Source organism: Cyrtonyx montezumae, unplaced genomic scaffold, assembly GCF_038088225.1.
Source record: "Cyrtonyx montezumae isolate F1298 unplaced genomic scaffold, pur_monq_1.0 scaffold_12, whole genome shotgun sequence".
Taxonomy (NCBI): Eukaryota; Metazoa; Chordata; class Aves; order Galliformes; family Odontophoridae; genus Cyrtonyx; species Cyrtonyx montezumae.
This window is the reverse complement of record NW_027071848.1, coordinates 10,538,896-10,560,363: the sequence shown is the minus strand read 5'-3', so window position 1 is coordinate 10,560,363 and position 21,468 is coordinate 10,538,896. Positions and strand designations below refer to the sequence as shown.

The 21,468-nt window shown below is 40.0% G+C and overlaps 1 protein-coding gene across 4 annotated transcripts in view; it reads left to right on the top strand.

Annotated features, from left to right (window-relative positions):
• The first annotated feature begins 1,251 nt into the window (after positions 1 to 1,251).
• Positions 1,252 to 21,468, top strand: part of PGR (progesterone receptor) — a 35,902-nt gene continuing 15,685 nt past the window's right edge. For all 4 annotated transcript variants that reach the window (XM_065730021.1, XM_065730020.1, XM_065730019.1 and 1 more), the window contains exons 1-3: positions 1,252 to 2,504; positions 3,662 to 3,813; positions 15,751 to 15,867. In XM_065730021.1, coding sequence (XP_065586093.1) covers positions 1,342 to 2,504; positions 3,662 to 3,813; positions 15,751 to 15,867 — 1,432 coding nt within the window. In that variant the 5' untranslated portion in view covers positions 1,252 to 1,341. The remainder of the gene's footprint in view (positions 2,505 to 3,661; positions 3,814 to 15,750; positions 15,868 to 21,468) is intronic.

Below are 21,468 nucleotides of genomic sequence, written 5' to 3'. Positions count from 1 at the left end.
GAAGTTGTTTACCTCCCCTCAAAGCAGTCCTTTGCAATCTGAGAATATTCTGAAAGTAAAACAACTGTAGGAACTATTTCATGGTGATAAGAATTTTTGAGAAGGATGTCCTTTCACAGAAACATGTTCTACTCAGAGAGCACAAGCAAACTTGTAACAATTTACACGTCTCTGAATCAAAAATACACTGATTCTATTCAAAGTCAGGAGGGCGACTCCTGGGCTAATTTACTATTTGTATCTTTACACACCATCTTGTTTTCTGAGACTGCTATATAATGCAAATTATATACGTGTGCATGCGTGTGTACTTGAATTAGTATTATTATCAAGCTGAACATGTTCCTCCACCGAGTGAGCATTTCACACAAGCAGCCACGAGCAGGTGACAACTTCTTGGTTTTAACTAATTTGTCTCGGCTGGAACTTGCTGCACACAGGGCAGGCAGCCAGCCAGCCCTGCAAGGCCAGCCCCAGGTCCATTCAAAATGTCCTTTCTTCACTTCAACAATGTAATTAAAGTATTAGAAGCACAGAATGCTTCAGGTGTTTGTTTTTTTTAGTTTTTTTTTTTTTCCGGTATTTTCTTCCAAAACCCTTTTGCTTGTTCTGCTGTAGGTTATTTTTCAGATCCCATAATGTGGTATAAAGTGTTTTACGGTGCTTTGGGCTCTTTGCTACTGGAAAATGAAATATGTATCCGTGCTAACAGGGCGTAAAGGTACTTAACCCTGAAAAATACGATGAACGTCTGAAAGAGAGGGTTAAAAACCAGGGAGTTAAGACCTGTCTTCCTCTGTGAGCTCCATAACAGCGACCTGCCCACCCTGCGTGCAGCCGGGGCTGCACTCCTCGGGCAGGACGGACACCTGCAAGAGCCGGGGGACGGGGTGAGACGGGGCTGCGAAAGCAAGAGGCGGCTGGGAGCAGAGCCGGGAGGGAACGGGAGCGGTGGGAGGGCCGGGGCAGGCGGAGCGGAGGAGGGGCCAGGAGCTGCTGGAGGGAGCCGCCGGTGCGCGAGAGCGGAGCGCCGAAGGGGCGAGGAGACGGCTGCCGGACGAGGGCAGCGAGGGAACGGGAGGGGCGAGCCCGAGCCCCGCTCGGCGGTACGGGCTGCGGGGCGGGGAGCGGCCGGGAGAAGAGACGCCGTCCCCGCCCTCCCGCTGCCCGTCGGAAGGCGGCAGACGCTCAGCTCGCCCTCCCCTCCGCAGGAGCGTCCCGGCGTTGGGCAGCGCACGGCCGCGGCCCCTCGGAACGCAACGCGATGTGAGCGGGAGCCCCGTCCGGGCCGCAAAGGGCAGCGCCCGAGACTCGGCGGCGTCCAGCGCTGCCCCGGGCAGCATGACCGAGGTGAAAGCCAAGGAGCCGCGAGCAACTCCGTCCGCCCGAGACGGGGCGGTCCTGCTGCAGGCTCCCCCCAGCCGCGGGGAAGCGGAGGGCATCGACGTCGCCCTGGACGGGCTGCTCTACCACAGAAGCAGCGACGAGGAGGAGGACGAGGAGGAGGAGGAGGAGGAGGAAGGGCCGCAGCGGAGGGAGGAGGAGGACTACCCCTCGGCCCGGCCGTGCAGCGGCTCGCTTTCCAAGGACTGTCTGGACAGCGTCCTGGACACCTTCCTGGCGCCCGCAGCCCATGCCGCGCCCTGGTCCCTGTTCGGGCCGGAGCTGCCGGAGCTGCCCGTCGCCCCGATGAGCCGCGGCCCCGAGCAGAAGGCTGCGGACACCGCTCCGGGAGCTCCCGGCCCCTCGCAGCCGCGATCCGGGGCTCCGCCGTGGCCGGGCGCCGACTCCATGAGCGTCGCCCTCAAAGCGCGTCCGGGAGCCGAGTGTCCCGGCGAGGGCAAAGGCCCGGGGTTGCCCGGCGCACAGCAGCGCGGCTTCCCGGAGCGGGACGCGGGGCCCGGGGGCGGCGGTCCGGCGCCCGCCCCGACCGCTTCCCCGACGGCGGTGGAGCCGTGCGCGGGGCAGGACTACCTGCACGTGCCCATCCTGCCGCTCAACTCTGCCTTCCTGGCCTCGCGCACGCGGCAGCTGCTGGACGTGGAGGCGGCGTACGAGGGCAACGCCTTCGGGCCGCGCTCCTCGCCCTCAGCCCCCGCCGCGGACTTGGCGGAGTACGCTTATCCTCCGCCCGACGGCAAGGAGGGCCCCTTCGCTTACGGCGACTTCCAGAGCGCGCTGAAGATCAAGGAGGAGGGCTCCGTCCTGCCCGCCGCACCCCCGTTCCTGGGCGCCAAGGCCGCCCCCGCCGACTTCGCGCAGCCCCCGCGGGCCGGGCAGGAGCCCTCGCTGGAGTGCGTCCTCTATAAGGCCGAGCCGCCCCTCCTGCCCGGCGCCTTCGGGCCGCCCGCGGCCCCCGACAGCCTGCCCTCCACCTCGGCCGCTCCGCCCGGCCTCTACTCGCCGCTGGGTCTCAACGGGCACCACCAGGCGCTGGGCTTCCCCGCGGCCGTGCTGAAGGAGGGTCTGCCCCAGCTGTGCCCGCCCTACCTGGGCTACGTGCGGTAAGGGCGCGGGGCTGAGCTCCGCGGGCGCTGCGCGGTTCTCCTCGGCGAAGCCGGGCTATAGCGCGGCCCCGGTCTGCGCTGGAAGGACGGCGTTTCAGCCCCTCGGCTCCGTGTTTAAACGGACGTCGTGGCTATATTTCCCTTTTCTCCTTCGCTGATGCTTGCCAGTGCTGGTGCGAAGCCAGCGGGGGATATTAATTCTTTAATTTTGCAGCTGGTGCTCTTGTGGGTGCAGTTACGATCTGTGAAAAACAGCACTTCTGTTACGGTTGCTCAGTGCCATGTCTTAGCCAGCCACGAAGAAGGGAGGAACAACGTCGGTGTTGCTGATGTCTGAAGCAGCAGGCCGGCAGTCAATAAAAAAACAAATATTCTTCAGAATATGAGTTCCGATTTGGGAAAAAGTAGTCCATTTCACATAAAAAAGTGAAACATTTTGAATGTGCACGTTGATTTGCTAGAATGAAATGGCTTACTGTATGCCAAGGCATTATTCATTACCTAGAAACACTTGTGAAAATACTATGTGCAGTACTGCCGTTTCAATGTGAATACCTGGATTTTATCTTCCTGTTTAGCTAGATTGTTTTTAGTTTGTTTGTTTCTCTTGACAAGATATATAGCAATACTTTTTAGTTTTCGCTTTTGACTTCTGACTTTTGACTTTTCCCTTTTTGCTTTTACATGTCACTTGCCTGTCAGAACTGCATGGTGATCAAAAGCTGCAGCTGACTGGGATGTGACAAGCTGGTTACTGAGGATTTTTCTAACCAAGATAGAACTCTGTCATTTCCCACGTGAAGGGAGTTTTGAACTTTTGATTTCTAATTGGTTCCATCTCTGTACTATTCTGTGATGAGGAAAAGATATGTCAGTATGACTTTGCTCAGAAGACTTGTTGATCTGAAGAAGATGGAACATTTTGACAGTTTCCCAAATTGTGCCTTTTTATCAAAACCATTTTCAGTGACTAGACACTTTCTACAAACGTGCTTTTTATCCTCGTGTAGAGAAAGTCTTAAGCAAAAAGGCAGTGCTGCTTGTTTTTTTCGATCTTCTACAGTTGAAGTTTTTATTATAAAACTGGTTAATTCGCGTGAGTAGCTAATTGTTGCAAATCTGGATGTTTCATTTCTCTTCTTTTTCTTTTCAAGGCCAGATACAGAAACCAGCCAAAGTTCCCAGTACAGCTTTGAATCACTACCCCAGAAGATTTGTCTCATCTGCGGAGATGAGGCTTCTGGTTGCCACTATGGAGTACTCACCTGTGGGAGCTGTAAGGTCTTCTTTAAAAGGGCAATGGAAGGTACTATATCATACCATTGTTCCTAATGATTTTACACAGACCTTTCTAGATTCTGCAAATAATGTATCCTTGACTTACTGATAATCTTTGAAAACATGATTACTTTTGTTTTTTGTTTTGGCAACTCTATTTAAGTATCACAGTGAATACTAACTAAATTATTTCATCATTGACATTACCAGTATTTTTTTTTTAATATTGTCTATTTATTATCATTTAAACTTTAGTCAGAATTTCATAAAAATCTTTGACATTACAGAAATTCTAAAAAGCGTATCTCCGATTCAAATGAAAATGTTGTGGATATGAACTAATCAGAGGCAGGTAATTTATTTTGGCATCGTTTACTTTTTGAACTCATGTAATTTTTTCTTGCTTTTCATATCCAACTGTATTTGTGCAGAAGATAGAGCAACTCAAACGTGTATCCTATTACTGTTACACATACGTATTTTAATGAATCTTAATTTCGTTAGCAGATCACGTGTGTTTCTGACAGAAATGTTTTCAGGCTGTTTTCCTTGAATATTCTTGAAAAAGATGTATTCATTGATATGGACTTACAGAGGAAATCAGTACAGTTAGAAAAACAAAAAGGTTGGGTTTTACCTACCATTTTTTAAAAGTCTTTTCCAAAGTCTGATCTGATGTTGAAGAAATAAGTTTTTGGTTTTTTTTTGTCTTTTTGTATTTTAGTAAGAATATTAAAGGAAAGGAGAACAGCCTCAGAAAGCTGAACTGTGACAACAGAATCTGTACATTAAGTTTTATGGGGAAGAATGACTAGTGAACATGAGCTAAATGAACAAATTGAGTTACCTGGTTTAGGCATTAGTTGCAAGTCCCATTAAACAAAGGAATTGTTTAAAACAATGGACTCCTTTATTTTCACTAAAGTGCAGAGTATAATTATTAGCATCAAAATAATCCCATTTATAGATAAATCTCTAATTTCATTTAAAGTACTTCCATTTAGACTTGAAGCATTTCACTGCTTTCTAGTAAGAAATAAAGGTGACAAAATACTCCTCTTTAAAAAGGAAAAGAAAATTTTTTTAAAACAAGTGAAAATAGTGCTTAAAATTCACAGGGACAAATTAATAAGTTCAGTATAGAAATGATTCTTACAGAATGTCTCCTTTCCCTTCATTTTTTGGAGGAATACTTTATGTATCTTTAAAAATTTAATACTACTCAGCGTGTTTCTTTAAGAATTATTTGTGCAAATAAGGTATTAAACTTTTTGAGTGCAAATTTATGGTCACAGCTCTACTTTTTATGTAACTTCCCATAAATGAGTGATCATTATTAGAAATTAAGAAAAAAAGAACGATTCAGAATAGATTACTTTTGCTACCTCCTGGATTTTCTGTATTTGGATTTCTCTTTCGTTCTGATACACAGTTGTCAAGTGCATACATGACAAGGGACGTAATATGGTACAATTTATTTGGTCAGAAAATTCCTACTTTCTATTTAAATTAATTATGTAATCTCAGATATGTTGGCTATTTCAAATTTAATAGCAGATCTGTTCTTTTTTCTTTTTTTTTTTCCCAAGAAAACTCACTATGATACACCATCCATTTTATTTATCCCTGGTGTACTGAAAATACAGGAATGAAATTGATCAGTATGTTATCCAGAAAACTTTTCTATATCTCATGTTTCTGAAATAAGTACTTGAAGCTGTACAAATGATACATGTGAATTTAGAAAACTTTCTTTGCTAAGTATGATTTAATTTGAGTAGAGCTAGCAGAAATCCGTTTATTGTGACAGTGGGCCAGAACTGCACAAGGATAACTAAGATGAAAGTATGGATTTAAATTATTTTAGAATGCTGCCAATAAATTCTTACGTGTATAAGATTTAGCAAAGATTTTGTTATTTGATTTCCTGGCTTCCTATTTGTCCCTATATGCATAAAAAATGATGGTCTCAGTGTGATAAGTGTATTTTGTTTTAAGCAGAATCCCAAAACAGCAAGTATTTTTGTTGGGGATGGAATGTAGAACAGATTTGGAATAAGGAAGTGCTAGAGGTGGGGAGGAGAAAATGCAGATAAGGAGTATAGATAGCATATTTTTTTTAGGAAGTATTTCTCTGCATTCAGAAGTAGTTGGTTTTGGTTGGTTACCCGCAGAGGATTGATCTATGAATCCATTGATTCAATTATTGTACAATTACAGAGCTTTTTTAACAATACTCAAAGATCTCTCTCGGTTATCAAGAAAATGATATAATTAATTTTATTTATCCTTAGAGAAGGACACTGAAAACACAAGCCTGATTTCATTGAGTTGATGTGGGAGTAACGTTTGTTTTTGTGAGCTATGGGTGCCAGGCGGTTTGAAGTGCCCATCAAAGAATATTCAGAGTTGAGTCTAAAAAGCATGCAGAATTACTGTATTTTCAAAGTAATTTGCTGTTGGTGGTCAGACATTTTTAAGTGCTACCAATGTATCTAATTCATAGTCACAAAAAAAAAAAAAAATAGGTGTGAAATTGCCAGCAGAGCTTATAAGAAAATGAAATTTTGGGATTGAGCTCTTCCTTATTTTTCTCTAAATTGACAAATGGTCTTTAATGTCTTACGTAGATATCTTCACATAAAGCCATGCAATAAAATCACCTAGATCCTGAAAAAAATTTATACCTGTTGTTAATTTTTGTATTATCTTTATGAAAACATTTGTCTTCCTTTGCCCTTTGACAAAGAGCAACAGGTAGTTGTGTGAGACAGAAGTGTTTGAGGCCAACATAAATACATTGCGTTGCAGCAGATGAGTTAGGAACTAACTCTTGGTTTGTTTAAATGTCTGGGACCTACTACAACTGGTTATATAAGAGATTTGACTAGTTTCAATATGTGCTTCAAGTTCAGGGTGAGAGCACTGTACGAGTAGCAGCGTCAGGGAGAATGCTCAACTGCAGCAGCAGCTAATGCTTGGCTGGTGAAATAAAGACTTTTCTCTGAGACCTAAATTTGGCAAATTCTGCTGGATAAAAAGTGATTTCCAGAGAGTTTTCACTGTCTCTGTGTATGTGTGGAAGAGGGTGCTGAGTTAAGGAGGGTGCTGAGTTAAGGATGAGCTATATATACACAGTGAAAAGGCTGACCATGGTTTCAAGCTACAAGATAAAGTTTATCTGACTTGTGCTGTGTACAAGCAGCTTATGATGGCAGTGTGATTCACTACATCCATACTGAAATACTGTGCATAAGGAATATTGCTACAATTGTGCTTTTCCATAGCTTTGAGAACAGCACAGCATGCCAAACATTGACTAAAACAACCCAGCCAGTGATAGAAAACCCTCTTTGGAAAGGCAGTGAAAGTGCTGTACTGTACAGACCCTTTCATCTGTGTAATGAGGGTATCAACTATAAGAAGTTCCTATTCTCTTTATTCTTCAGCAGTTTCAATTTTTTTAATCTCACTTTCCAGAGTCTTGGGATCGAAATTTGTTGCAGTGTGTACTGTGTACCTGAAAGCTGTGAACACTGCATGAAGCAGAGAAAGCATGCATAATACATGTTGAGAAATACAGATGTTTTTCACTCAATCTATTCAGTTTTATTAAACATTTTTATTTTGCATGTAACCAAAATGTGATAACATGCAGTACATTTATTTTTAAATTCAAACATGAAATTGCCTCCATGAAGGTCCTAAACATCAACTGAAAACTCTCACTTGTGAGAGCAAAGAATTTGCCTTGTGAAAAGTGAAATAAGATCTGTGCTGATACATAACTATATGTTCATTGTATACAAATACAAGTTGCTCAGCCGTTTGGCAGGCAGCAATGTGCTGATGTGCATGCAGCACTGATGCTGCTTGCTGTTCTCATCGTGCCTTCATACTGCTTTCCTGATAGGGACTGCTTAGAATGCCATCAGCTGCAGTAATGTCAATTAGCCACATTTTGGGCTTAACTTCACATGGCTTGTTTAGAAGCAGTATTGAATACTGAATCTTTTCAGGTGGAATAGAAGTAATTTCAGATAGTGTAAAAACACTTCCTGTACAGAGCACCAGCACCTGACTGCTCTGTACTGCTGAGGTTGCTTTGTTCTAACTTTAGATCTGCACAATAGGAGTAACCTGGGTTGCTCATCTGAAGTTCATTTTACAGTGAATGGAAAGAAGTGGGAACTTCTAGGAAGTAATTCACTGACATTTCAGATATCTAGTTAGGATGAAAATGACAGTACTCTAACACTAACTGTTCTCTGTATTAAAGGCAGTGTCAGGTGATGATGTGTGCAGCCTGCACTTGGTGTTACGAATCCCACCCACGCCACCAGGGCAGCTAATACATTTTTAGACTATATAATAAATGTAACAATTATTTTAAATAGCCATTGGGCATCATGATCTCGTGGGTGGCAGCCCTGCCCATGGCAGGGAGGGTGCAACTTAATGATCTTTAAGGTCCCTTCCAACCTAAGCCATTCTCTAATTCAGTTTCTAGTCAAACTGCTAGTTACTAAACAAGCATATAAGTTTGGCAGTGTCCATCTCTTCATTCTGTATTATCTGTTCCACAAAACCAGTGTTTACTGGTAAGGAACAGTTCTGCAGAAGCTACCAATGGAAAGACTTACCGAAGTGTCCTTTGTCTGTTAGTGTGCCATTGTGCACAGTGATACATGGTTGCACTTCAGGGGTTTCTTGCTTATCACTGGTGGCAACTCCTGTTCTGACAAGTGGCTATTGCTTAATATCCCTTAACATCTCAACAACCTGGAATCTTCTGTGGTTAAAACATAGGAGTTACATGCTACGCTGAGAATACGCAGGAGAATACTACCCTATTCTTGTCAAATAATTGCATCATCTTCCATTGTCTGCAAAGACAATGTTTTACCTGAGAATTGCTTCACTGAGCTGAAGGCATTTACAGTGAGGACGTCCTCATTTGGGTTAATCGCTGTAGGCATCCTTTGAAGAGAGACTATTAATGAACCCAAATTTAGGCATCTACTCAAGGTTAAAATAAATATTAAAGTACCTATTTTTCTTTTAATGCCTGGGAATGGAGTGTACGTTACTTCTTCTGCTGGGTGTCCACACTTGAGAATCTAGTTAGTCAGATGAGTCTCTTCTTTAAGATTTACAGCAGTTTTTTGTCCTTTGGGTATTTTGATCAAGGGGCAGCAGTATTTTTTTTGTTTGTTTGTTTGTTTGTTTTGCACATTACTACTTTCTTCTACTAATATTCTTATTTTTAGAGTGAGTGACCATGTCCCACAGGTTAAACTCTAGGACACTTCGAAGAATAAGAGGGAAGTATATGTTGAAGACTTCATCAGGGCAATATACTGTAATGTTTTAATTGAAATCAGAATGTTGGGATGACTGAAATGCAAATATGTAGGTTGTTCTGAAAGTAATGCCTCCTATTTATTTCCACAGAAACTACATAGATTCAAAAAGCACAATAATACTTTCTGTTAGAACAAATTCTCAGCTACAAAACACTATTTTTCAATGCAGCCATCACCATTAGGTTTGCAGTTTTGCCAGAAATGAACAAAAGCCTGCATCAGAAGAGCTGTAACCACTGCTGAAACACATCACCCAGCACCTCGCTGTGCTCACATCCACTGTTTGGTCTCCATAAACAGTATCAGTGGGTGCCATTTTTAGTTCATGGAGGAATTCAGTTCCAAACCTTTTCGTCTGCACTTCCACATCAGATGCCATTTTGTCACACCACTCCTCTGCTGCCATCTGTCACACAACAACAAAATGTAATGGAATATTGCAGGGAGGTTCAATGTCTACTGACATACACCAACATCTGCCTCTGATGCTGTAGGCCAATACCATTACAAAGAAGGAATTACATTTGGAGCAGCTCTCATATAATGCTTCTTATGTTGGTAGAAGAGTACAACAGTCAGGGATAAGAAGAAAAAATGATACTGTATGATACAGCATGATTTTCTGAAACGTATTGGCTGTGCAGAATTTTTACTATCAGTTTTTTTTTATTTAGACAGAAAGTGTTTATGTTTTTCAGGATGTTACCTGAAAAGAAGCAGCTAAAATCAATGTGAAAGACTAATCCTGATTTTTCAGTTTGTAATGGTTAATATAATTGACGTTTTTTTTTCTTTTTCAATTGTATATGGTGGAATAGATGAGGAAATAAAAAAGATTTTAAAAAGGGTTATAACTTCTATCTATCTAAAAGTGAATGAAAACTGGTTAGCTACACTTAATTGTTCTGTTTTGGAGACAAAAACTGTGTGTGTATGTTGCTGTTTAGAGAAGTAATTTTGGAAAGAGGAAGACAACGGCATTGCAGTGTTCAGAACAGAAGGCAGTGAAGTTTTCAGATCAGGATAAAGCTGAAGGATCAGGGATGTTGCAAATACTGGAAGCGTTTTGTTAAAGAGAAGAAAAGCAAGGATAGTTACTGGACGTGTATGAAAAGTTAGTCCTTACAGAGTAGCTGATAATTTGTGTGAGTGCATATGTGCTGAAATGCAGCCGGCCTACCCAGAAGCTATACACTTGTTTGAAAATTCTCATTTCTTCCTGTCTGCAAATAAAAGTGCTTTATAGAGCTATAGTCAGGACACCTGCTTAAGATTTGGGAAAAGTGAATTTTGATTCTGATGGTCAAAGAGGGGAATTTAATGGAAGCCCCCCCCCACACTAAGCACTGAGCTTTTAGTAAACAGATTATTTTTGGGAAAATCAGTGAGGGATGTGGTTTGTTCTTAAGTAGTTTGATACTAGGTTTCACTTCAGTCTCATCTTTTAGAGAAAAATGTTAGCACAGTGGAGAAGTTGTTATTAAATAATTAAGAAGTGTTATTTGAGGTGTGTGAAATCTTGAAGATCGCAGTGATGTACAGGGACACGTAAAGGGCGTGTTTTTAATATGACAAACTCTGCAGTATAAATTCCCAGTTCTCTGAGACCCATGCTCATAAACGCACACAGTGAAAGGCAAGCTCAGCACACATTTGCTGTTTTGCACATGGAAACAGTGTACAAGTGGTGTTTTCAGATCAGATCAATGGTCAGATTAGCTGTATTTCCTATTTTTGAAGAGGAACGAGCATACACTATTTCCCTGGTTATGGAAAACACTGATGGAGTCAGCCCAAATCCAGAGTAATCCTTAGCTAGTATATTAGCTTCGTTTTCAGGTGTCAAAGGTATACTCAGAAACTTAATCTGGAGCATTGTGTTTAGTACACATAAGTGCAACTGTTTTTATTTTATTTTGAAACCATTTTTGTGGTCCATGGGAACCTCTGACTATAGGTTAGTGAACAACTAATTCCTTTGTTTTTTATATCTACTTTCTTAATAATTTTTTATAGTTCTTAGGATATGAAGAATACTTTAAGAGGTAAAGACCATATTGAGAGTAAATTATTGCACAGAACCTGGTTCTTGGGAAGACAGAAGTTAATGCTGGGAAGTGTCTGGCAATAAAATAATTTACAAAGAGATGTGCTAGATATTTACTGTTTTTAGATAGAAATCAAAAAACAGATTAGATAAAACACTGATGTGTGTTGTGAACAGTGGTTGTTCAGTGGTGATTATGGGCTGATTCTGTAAGATAGTGGTGCTTGCTAAGAGTGGTACAGGGAGACAGAATCAGCTATGGGAGAGAGAAGATTTGAGAAAATGCTTTTGTTTGCAGGTAGGAGGAAATGACAGTTCTCAAACAATTATGTTGCTTCTGTGCAGACCGGCAGCATCTCAGCACAAATGTACTCACACAAATAACTGTCTGCCTGCATGTGATTCTCTCAGTGCAGGTACATTTTCCATATTTTGCATATCTGCAAAATTTCAGTAACTCCAGTAGTTCATTCAAATAATTTTAAGTGACTTAAGGTATATCAGTCAGCTAAGTAAATAGTGTAGTTTTTAAAGATACTGTACATGCAGAATTTCTCTGTGCTATTAGTGCAGATCTACAGTTGTAATTGCCTGTTTGCATTAGGACTTCCACCTTTACTCACATAAATGAACATAGATGGGAGTTAAGAAGAGTGCTATCCTATGACAATTTGGAGTAATGAATAGCAGATTAAATCTCCATGTTTTCTTCATATCTGAGTTAGAAGCTGATGCTTTGAGAGGCCAAGAGAAAACTATAATGTGTACTTTTTAAGGAGTGACAGGTGAAAAATGAATGTGTTTTGGAAACTTAACATTAGGAGAAAAATTCCTAGGAGGAGGAGATTGCCAGAAAGTTTTCAAATTCATATTTTAGTAAGAGACAGAAATTTAAATCTTCTTTTTCTAACCTGGGCTCTTGTGATTACACTGCTGTCTTGGTCTTTGTGTTTTTCTTTCCCAGTTAAAATGGCATAAAAGATACTGAGTGACAAGCTACCAATTGAATATGAATTTTTTTCTTGACTGGGATCTTTGGATACTTCATCAGTGTATTTAATATTACTGTAATACTAATATTAAAGTGAATCAATTAATATGTAGGTGATCCTAAAGACCATAATCTGGAAATAAATCACATTCTTCATGTTTTCTATTTCTTACACAATCAGTCAGGTGATTGCTGGTACTTAAATAGGGATATGGAGCAAGTAACAATTTCTTAGAATACAGCTCTGGAAAATAGTAAAAGAAAATATGCAGTTTCAGATGAGCCTATTTATGCAGATTTTTCTATCAGTATGAGGTCCAACCAGGTGACTGGGATAACTAAAAAAGCCCAGACTTAAAACAATACAAAATACTGAATGAACAGCGTGTTTTGAATCACAATCAATGGAGTACACTGAAAGATGGGAGGTGCTGAGGGAGGGGTAGGATAGTGGCGACCAGAATGGAAAATTATGTAAAGTATAATTCAAACTCAGGATATGGTTGTGGCTTCTTTATAGCCTGCAAATAAGGAAGTGGTTGACAAGTGTTAAAACTCATGATGCTATCTCTGTAATCTTACAAGGGGGTTTAGTGGGCAGGGTGTTGCTTTTTCCTTTGTTATTTTTTAATGCTGGTTTCTTCTTAGTGGAAGAAACAAACTAGGTAAACATAATAAAAACTGCATCATTGATCTTTAGGACATTGCAAATATGATGTATTAAATGGGAATGAAATAATACTTGCTTTTTGAGTATCAAAGCAAATTCTTATTTCACAGTATACACTGGACAGAGGGATTCTTTAATCCTTTCTGATCTTAAACTCAAACATGGAGTGCTATATTCACTAGAAAACTGAACCACTGAAGAGCAGTTTTCATAATTATCATTCATATACAGTTTGTTCTGCAGAAATGAAAATATGTGTTCTGTTTTGGATTTATAATAAGTGGTTGGTGGGCTGTTATGTCTTTAAAGTAGTTCCTTCATTTTCAGTTGAAGAGGAAGTTGGATCTATTGATAAACCCCACGTTGTGTTGAGGTTTTAAGAACTGTAGTGAACCTCGAATGTATGTAACAGTGAATTCTATGTTTTACAATATATTTCACTCTTTATTTAAATTGCAGAAGTATAAATCATTCTCTTGCCATTACTGCTTCCACTCAAGATTTTTAGCCTCTAGCAGTGAGAGCACACTCTTGGGATGCTGAGTAAGCATATCACATACTGGTATCAAGAGCATATTCTACATACTGACATCATTTTAGAGCATGTGTATGTACACTTTGAGTGTTTGAAGAGTAATGTTTCATGCTATTACACTAGCTTTGGTTGATCAGCATTTTTGTGTCAGTGCAGGAGGAAAAGTAAAACTCAAACGTCTGTATCATCGTGAGCTGCTCATGAGCATTTACTGGAAATACAGAATCTATTTTTGGTGTTGGATGTGGGCTAAATGGATTCAGACGGTGCATAAATTGAAAAAAATTCCCAAATAAAGATGCCCAGGGGAGATGTTCTTTGGGGAACAAAAAACAAACAAAACTACAAAACACCCACAAACATTACTTAAACCTTATATTTAAGCATCGCTTTGGAAATCAACTGTTCATTAAAGCATCAGAATATGATAGTGCAGAGAGAATCTCACACTTCATAGATTTTATGTTAAGCAACAGAGGCTTCAAGCTGTTTCTGCTTATCAGAAGACTTATCAGAAGACAGAAGAGTGCTTTTGTAGCTAATGAAAGCGAAGTAAGATGAGGGAAAGACTGCAAATAAATCTCAAGGAAGATGTGTTCAAAATAAGTGTTTTGTTCATGGTCTGCTGCCAAAAGCAAGACAGATTTGTATTCATTTGGTTCATTTTGGTAATGTTTCCTGTGAAAAGGAATCCAAGATTAGAAGTAATGGGAGAAATTGAATGAGAACGTCTTGTGATTTAAAGCATTAATAAATACATTTAAAATGCCAGGCAATGTGTGAGACAATTCCTTTTATTTACCTGTTGTTTTTTTTCTAAAACAAACTTACAAAAATGAGCTTCAAGCAATTAGGTTTCTTTCATTAAAACCAGACAAGTTGTTCTTAAAAGTCAAGGTAAGAATTAATTGTCAGAATGGTGTTGCCACAGAAGCAAACATATTCTTTTCACGTGGTTTGGCACCACGTCTTTTTCTTCTTGTTAGAACAGAATTGTGTTCATCTCCTGATTTTTCATCTGAGGGATTCATTCTCTTTTTGTCTTTCTCTTATTCAAAAAACTTAGTGGTGAACAGTTTCTTACGTTACTGTGTGCAGATAAAAGATGGAATGGGGTAATAAAAAGAACAATAACAGCAACTGCTCAGAATAATCACCTGAGATTTGTTTGTTACTGGAAGCATCAAGTGGCTGGCTCAGAGTAATACCAATCTAGAAATAAGTACACATCTGAAAGTTATGATGTTGTCTTTTGTATTTGGAGGTCGACTCTACAGTATTCCACAGAGAAGCATCCCTGATGTTGGTACTTCCTGTAGTTTATCTATATCTTTTTGATCCATTTTATTACTCTTGAAGGAAAAACCTTTTTTTATGCTTCCGTGTCAGAAACAGAAAATAGAGAAACGAATAGAGGGTGATGTGTGAAAACAGGAAGGTTTTTAAAGTTAAGCCTCAAAGGATAAACTCAGCCTAACTTGAAGATTTGCTTTGATTTCTTATTATAGCTTTGTTTACTCATCCAAAATCAAAATGAATCACAGAGGTCATCAGTATTATACAAATGAATAAAAATATACTTTCCAATTTCTCTTGAAGAGAATTAAGAAGTATCATTGAAGCTTGTTTTGAGAAAAATGTTAGTGTATCAGCTGGATTTCATGGTTTGCTAATAAGATGACTGCTCTGCTAGAAGCCAATTTCATTTAAAACATTCAATTTTGACACACTAATAACAGCCTTCTCCTAACTAAGTGCCTTAGTGTGGAACAATAAGCTAGAGATGCCATTCCTGAAAGCTAATCTAAACCAAAAATGTACAGCCTTCTTCTCTTGGTCTTACTGGCTCTCTGTTTGACTGGTACCTCAATGGATCTTGTGCAGAAGATTGTCCAGCAGAGATAGTTAGCTCTGCTTTCTTTGGTATTGTGTAATACCTGAATTCTTCATTCAGTCTGTAGGAGATTTCTTATCAATCCAAGAAATTTTAATTACTTTACAATAAGGAACAATAATGTAAAAGAAAAAAAACAAGTCTGACAGAAAGAAATCTGTCCTCTTCCTTGATTTATATGAGTAATATTGATAGTTTCTTACTTTAAGTGGCTTGTTCTGCCTGTTTATTATTTTCAGTTTATACAGATGGGGAATGTCAGTCTTAAACAAACCAAAGGGATTATTATATTTAGATAGTTTCAGGTGATTATTTAAAAGCTAATGTAAAATGAAAGGGTACTTTGATTGGTCAGATATGCTGTTTTTGAATTCTCTGTTATTTTAGAATGTTTTTACACGGAGGTAATTTTGTCGTCTTTAAAAAAACATTGTATTAATCTTGCTTTTCTCTGCCTTGTAGGGCAGCACAACTATTTATGTGCTGGAAGAAATGACTGCATAGTTGATAAAATTCGTAGGAAGAATTGTCCAGCGTGTCGCTTGAGGAAGTGCTGTCAGGCTGGAATGGTCCTGGGAGGTGAGCTGCTTTTCACATTTCACTCGGATAAACAGGCAGACAAGAAACTTCATTTTTTTGAGTTTAATATTGCTTTGATGCTGTCAGGAAAGAACCACATTAAAATTGTATTTTTGGAAGGATTACCTTATGTTTATAATAATTTTAAATCTTCCTTATAATTTTTATTTTCTTTAATGGAAGTTTGGTAATCCTGGAGCAAAAATGCCTTTCTGTATGATCCTGTGATGTATAATGTATCTTTACACTCATCTTCTTGAAACAGGACGAACTGTATTTTTTGTGTTTATTCATTAATAGTTCTGAGTCAGAAAATTTGTTAACAAAGCAAATTGAGATCAACACAAAGTCAGAAATCAGTACTATCCCCTCTCTTTTCTGCTGTGCTCTCCATCTTTGTATAGATGCTTTGCATAGAATTCAACAAATTTTATCCTTCTTTTCCACCAAGAGGTCTTAAGAAGCAATTGCAGCAACACTATGGAATTTTGCATACTGGCTGATGGGAATTCCTGTCTTCATATTATACCTTGGTGTAACAGATTTATTTTTTAACATAACATTATCTAGTTTGAGTCCTCCATCTTCAAAAGCACAGAGAGTAAATGGTCAAAGATCAAGTAGTTACTTGGCAAGTTTTGCTGTGCTAATATGCAGGAATGATACATATTATGATATATATTTTCTCTCTTTTTTTTTTTAATTTTATTTTTTGTGTGAACTTAAGGTGTATGATGTTTTAGACCAACACAAGGCTCGAAGAAATATATGGCTGAAGGTGATAGGAAGATGACAGAAAGCAAGGAAGAGTATGTTTTCAAATGAAATTAGTAAAAAAAAAATATAACTAGGCAAAAAAATATTTTTGTAGTGTGTTTTAGTGAATCAAACATTTCTCTTTCTATGTTTGTGGGTTTTTTTTTGTTTTTTGTTTTTTGTTTTGCTCTTGGAAGAAGGACTGGCATTATATACAGTTGGTAATTTCATTATTTTGTTGTGTCTGTGTCTGTTCATTAATTCAGTATGTATTTTTTCAGGCTGACAGTTTGATTGCACAGCTGTATGTTTTCAGCTTCTGTAATATTCTTTGGCTGTTTCAGTACTTTACACACGTGGTCATTGTGTCATTCTTACATTTTATGCTTTTATCAGTGATGTAAATCAGTTACTCCCAATCAGAGGCCAGCTGTTGCTGCCTCTCTGGGCTTTAGCCTCCTTTAGAGACAGTGTTGCAGCTGCAGGGAACAGTCCATGTGATAAGAGGAGGGAGAGGCAGTGCTGTAGGGTGGGCTGTGTTCTGTGTCATGCCCCTGAGCTTCTCTGAGTCCTGTTCCTTCTCACCTCACAGCACTGGGGATACAGAGAATAATGACAGCCATCAGTCTTCCCCCCCTTGCTGCATATTGTTTGGCCTCCTCTTGGTAAAAGGAACAGAGCTGCCAAGCATGTTGGTGGCATGAGACTGGGGAAGGATCAAAATGAGAACATGTGGACAGTAGCTCAGCACTTCAATACCTCTCTCTCATTTCCCTTCCTCAGAAGGGCAGGTGAAGAAAATTTGATGGAAAAAAAAAAGCTCTTGGTTGAGATAAGGACAGAGAGATTGCTCACGAGTGACTATCATGGACAAAACAGACTCAGCACAGGGAGATTAATTTGATTTCTTGCCTATCACTAATAGTCCTGGGCAGTGGGAATTAAAAGCAAACTACAAACACCTTCCCACCCTCTCCTAATTCCTCCTCCCGAGCTGTGCAGGGGAACAGGGAATGGGCGCTGCAGTCAACCCATAACTCTTCATCTCTGCCACTTGGCTTCCTCCCAGACTGATCCCACATGGGCTTCCCACAGCCACAGCATTCTCAGCACTGCTCCAACACGGCTCCATCCCAGGGGGGGCACCCTTCAGGCACCACTCCAGCACAGCCCCATGGACAGCAGCTCCCCCAGCCCTCCTGCCCCACTGTGGGTTCTGCTCCACAGGCTGCAGCTCCAGCACAAGCTGCTCCTGCAAGGATATCCATGGGCTGTGCCTCCTTCAGCCCTCATCCACTGCTGCCCCGTGAGCTCCTCTGTGACTGCATGTGGAGATGTGCTCTGCATGGTGCCTGTGGTTTGCAGGGGGACATCCTGCTCCTATGTGGGCCTCTCCTGGGCTGCAGAGAACTGCTACTCCATGCCTGGAGCACTTCCTACCTTCCTCTTGTGCTGATCTTGGGGGATGCAGGGCCGCTGCTCCCCATCTCTCACCCCTCTCTCCCAGCTGTGTTGCTCTAAGCAGCAGTGAGTCCCTGTGGGAGCAGCTGGAGCTGCTCTGCTCTGACATGGGGCACTGCTGAGTGCTGCTCACAGAGCTATGCCTGCAGTTTTCCCACTTCTGAACCTTTCTGCATAGAACTACACAGAACTACACAGAACAACACATGTCCCTTCCCCTCAGGGAAAGGCGTTGTTTTAGCACTGGGAGAGGAATCATATAAAATCTTGAGCTAGAAGAAATCCATTAGGATCATCAAGTCCAACACCTGACTCCACACAGGACAATCTTAGACCAAGAATGTCCAATTGCTTCTTGAACACAGCACGCAGCTGTGACCACTGCCCTGGGCAGCCAGTTCCATGCCCACTGCCCTGTGGTGAGGAATTTTTTTCTTATACCCAACCTGATTCCCAGGATGCAAGAAACATACATTTTACTGTGTTTTTTACACAGGTTTCTGAAATGTAAAAAGTTGGACAATTTTGGTATCAATATTGGTGAAACAATATGTCTTCATTAGTGTGTTCTCATGTGAGAATTCTATATTCTCATACTTGAAAAAACAACAACCTGGTAGTGAAGGTGCTCAAAGACTTTGTTCCTTATCATCATGTATTGGGAGAATATATACTTCCTCATTCTCTTTGGATGACCTTTTTTTTTTTTTTTTTTTTCCAAACTAGTGTTAGGAAGGTATAAATAGTTTCTTTGTAATTAGTGCTAGGTAGCTCTATCTAACCTTTTTGTGTTGGTGTTTATTCTTTTAATAAATTTACCTAAGCAGTGCTGTCTTTCATTTATTGAGGAGGCTGTTCCAGTCCAGTTCCTCTAGTTCTTGGAGGAGCATGTGATCTCTGCCTATTTATTTCTACCCACTCCTGTAATGTGGCAGCAAACAGAAAGAAGAAGGAAGCAGTGATGCAGTGGAATAATGCAGTGGAAAGAAAATAAAATATCAAATGGAGCCAGAACTATGGCATCTCTTTTTTTTTTTTCTTAGCTGGCTCAGATTGAGTATAGTGTTTCAGGTGCTCTTAGTGATGTGAATAGTTCTGGGGAAAGTAGGAAGTGAATTACAAAGATTGAAGTTCCTCTAGTTCTTGGAGGAGCATGTGATCTCTGCCTATTTATTTCTACCCACTCCTGTAATGTGGCAGCAAACAGAAAGAAGAAGGAAGCAGTGATGCAGTGGAATAAAGAAAATAAAATATCAAATGGAGCCAGAACTATGGCATCTCTCTTTTTTTTTTTTTTTTCTTAGCTGGCTCAGATTGAGTATAGTGTTTCAGGTGCTCTTAGTGATGTGAATAGTTCTGGGGAAAGTAGGAAGTGAATTACAAAGATTGAAGTTCATAAGTTCGTAAGGTTGGAAAGGACCTATAAGATCATCTAGTCCAACCATAAGTGGACTATTAATTGCTCCACTAGAAGTGGAGCAATTAATGCTAAAAAGGGCCAAAGAGACAAATGTAGGTAGAAAAAGAAGAGGAAGACTGGATTGATCTTACATTATTTGTAAATGAGTATTTAAAATACAAAACAAAGCAAACAAACAAAAACAAAAAACAAAAACACCCTCTGTATTACTTTGGTCCTGCTACTCTCATATTTCTTACTTCTGCTCTTCTATCATTTTTTGCTCTTCATTTGCTGTATCACATGAACAATTTTACATTCACACATCTTGCAGTGTTCATCAGCACACTATGACATATTTGAGGGTACTACTTTGCTTATTTAGGTAATTATCCTCAGGGAGTAAGTATCCATAAGCAGATTTCCAATTCATAGAGAAAATTGTATACTTGGATACATCGTGAGCTATTTTTCAGAACTGTTTGGTACTTCAAATCTTTTCCCATGTTTACGGCCTTTAAGAATGTTGTGCATTTTGTGATTTCTGTCCTTCAGCCAGAATTTCTTTTACTTCTACTTGATTTCTTAACACTGGCCTTCTGTAACTGACCTTCTATAGTACTTAATGAAGGTGAGGAAGGCTTTAAGATTTTACAGGATGTTCAACTATAGATTCCAAATGAATGAAATTAATCCTACTGTTGGGAGTGCTCTTATCTTCCACTGAAAGTTACTAAGTGGCAACCATATAGATAGATTAATAGTATATTACTGAGACAGAAACTCCATTTTCTGACCCTACTTCACACCAGTTAAATGTGACTTCACAGCAATGCGACTGCATTGTATTTAAAAGTAACTGTAGTCAGTCCATTACATAGTTGCAAGAGATAGGTTTAGCAACTGGTATTTCTTGCTGAATACAGAGAAAATACTAATGGAAGCATATATTTCATAATACCCTGATTTTCCTTCTCTGTAGGAATGTTAATTTCTGTTATTTCAGACTATCTCCTTTTTAATTCTACCTAACAGGATGGCAGAAGGCTGTGTCAGGTCCTGAAATAAACAGCTTTATTATTATTATTATTTTTTTTTCCTATCAGTGGATTTGTAATTTTCCCAGGCTGACTTTCATTGATTCCTTGTTCTGCTCTACTGCTGAATGATCACATTATTCATTGTTTCAGTCAGCTTTCAGTCCCCACTGCAATGATTAGATGCAGACAAATCTTAATTAATTTTCCAGCTAGTATTTTATGAGGGAGGTGTCAGGGGGCTTATTAAAATCAAGATGTATTACTTCTGCTTTGCTGCTTTGTTCCTCTATTTTGTATACACTCTCCTAGGGTGTACACAGTTTGTTCTGCTACACAAAACGTAAGAGCAGAGTGACCTTAAAGTCAGAGCCACAGTGTTCTGTCAAGAATAATAAAAAATCATTGACATTTTTCACCTGATTAGAGTGATTGCAGGGTGTGAGGAAGGACAGTGAGATGTTAGACTTTTACTAGAAATTGATCCATTTTAATACAAAATTTCTGCTACTGGTAATATCTGTTTGGCTGTTTGATCCTGTATACCTAGTTAAGAGAGTATTAAAATACAGAATTACGTATAATGGAGGAAATCATAGTATATTTGATGCTGAGAATTTATTTTCTTGATTACTTTGTCTTCTAAGCACACGTACTACCCAAATACTATATCACTTGCTCCTTGTAGTAAATCAGGGGAACTGTGAGTACCTGCTTGACTGGGAAGCTGCTTGACTGGCTGGCCATCCTATTTAAAGCAGATTAGTGAAAATCACAGAAAGAAAAGACGTGCACAGAATGATCTTACTCAAAGACAAATAGTTGCCAGAGTGAATTTGTAGTCTTTACACATTATAAAACCTAGTAGAGACATTTTCTTTTCTTAAAACAGGAAATTATTTCAGTGTATTTGTAAGCTACAATTGAAACACTGTTTTGTCAAATCTT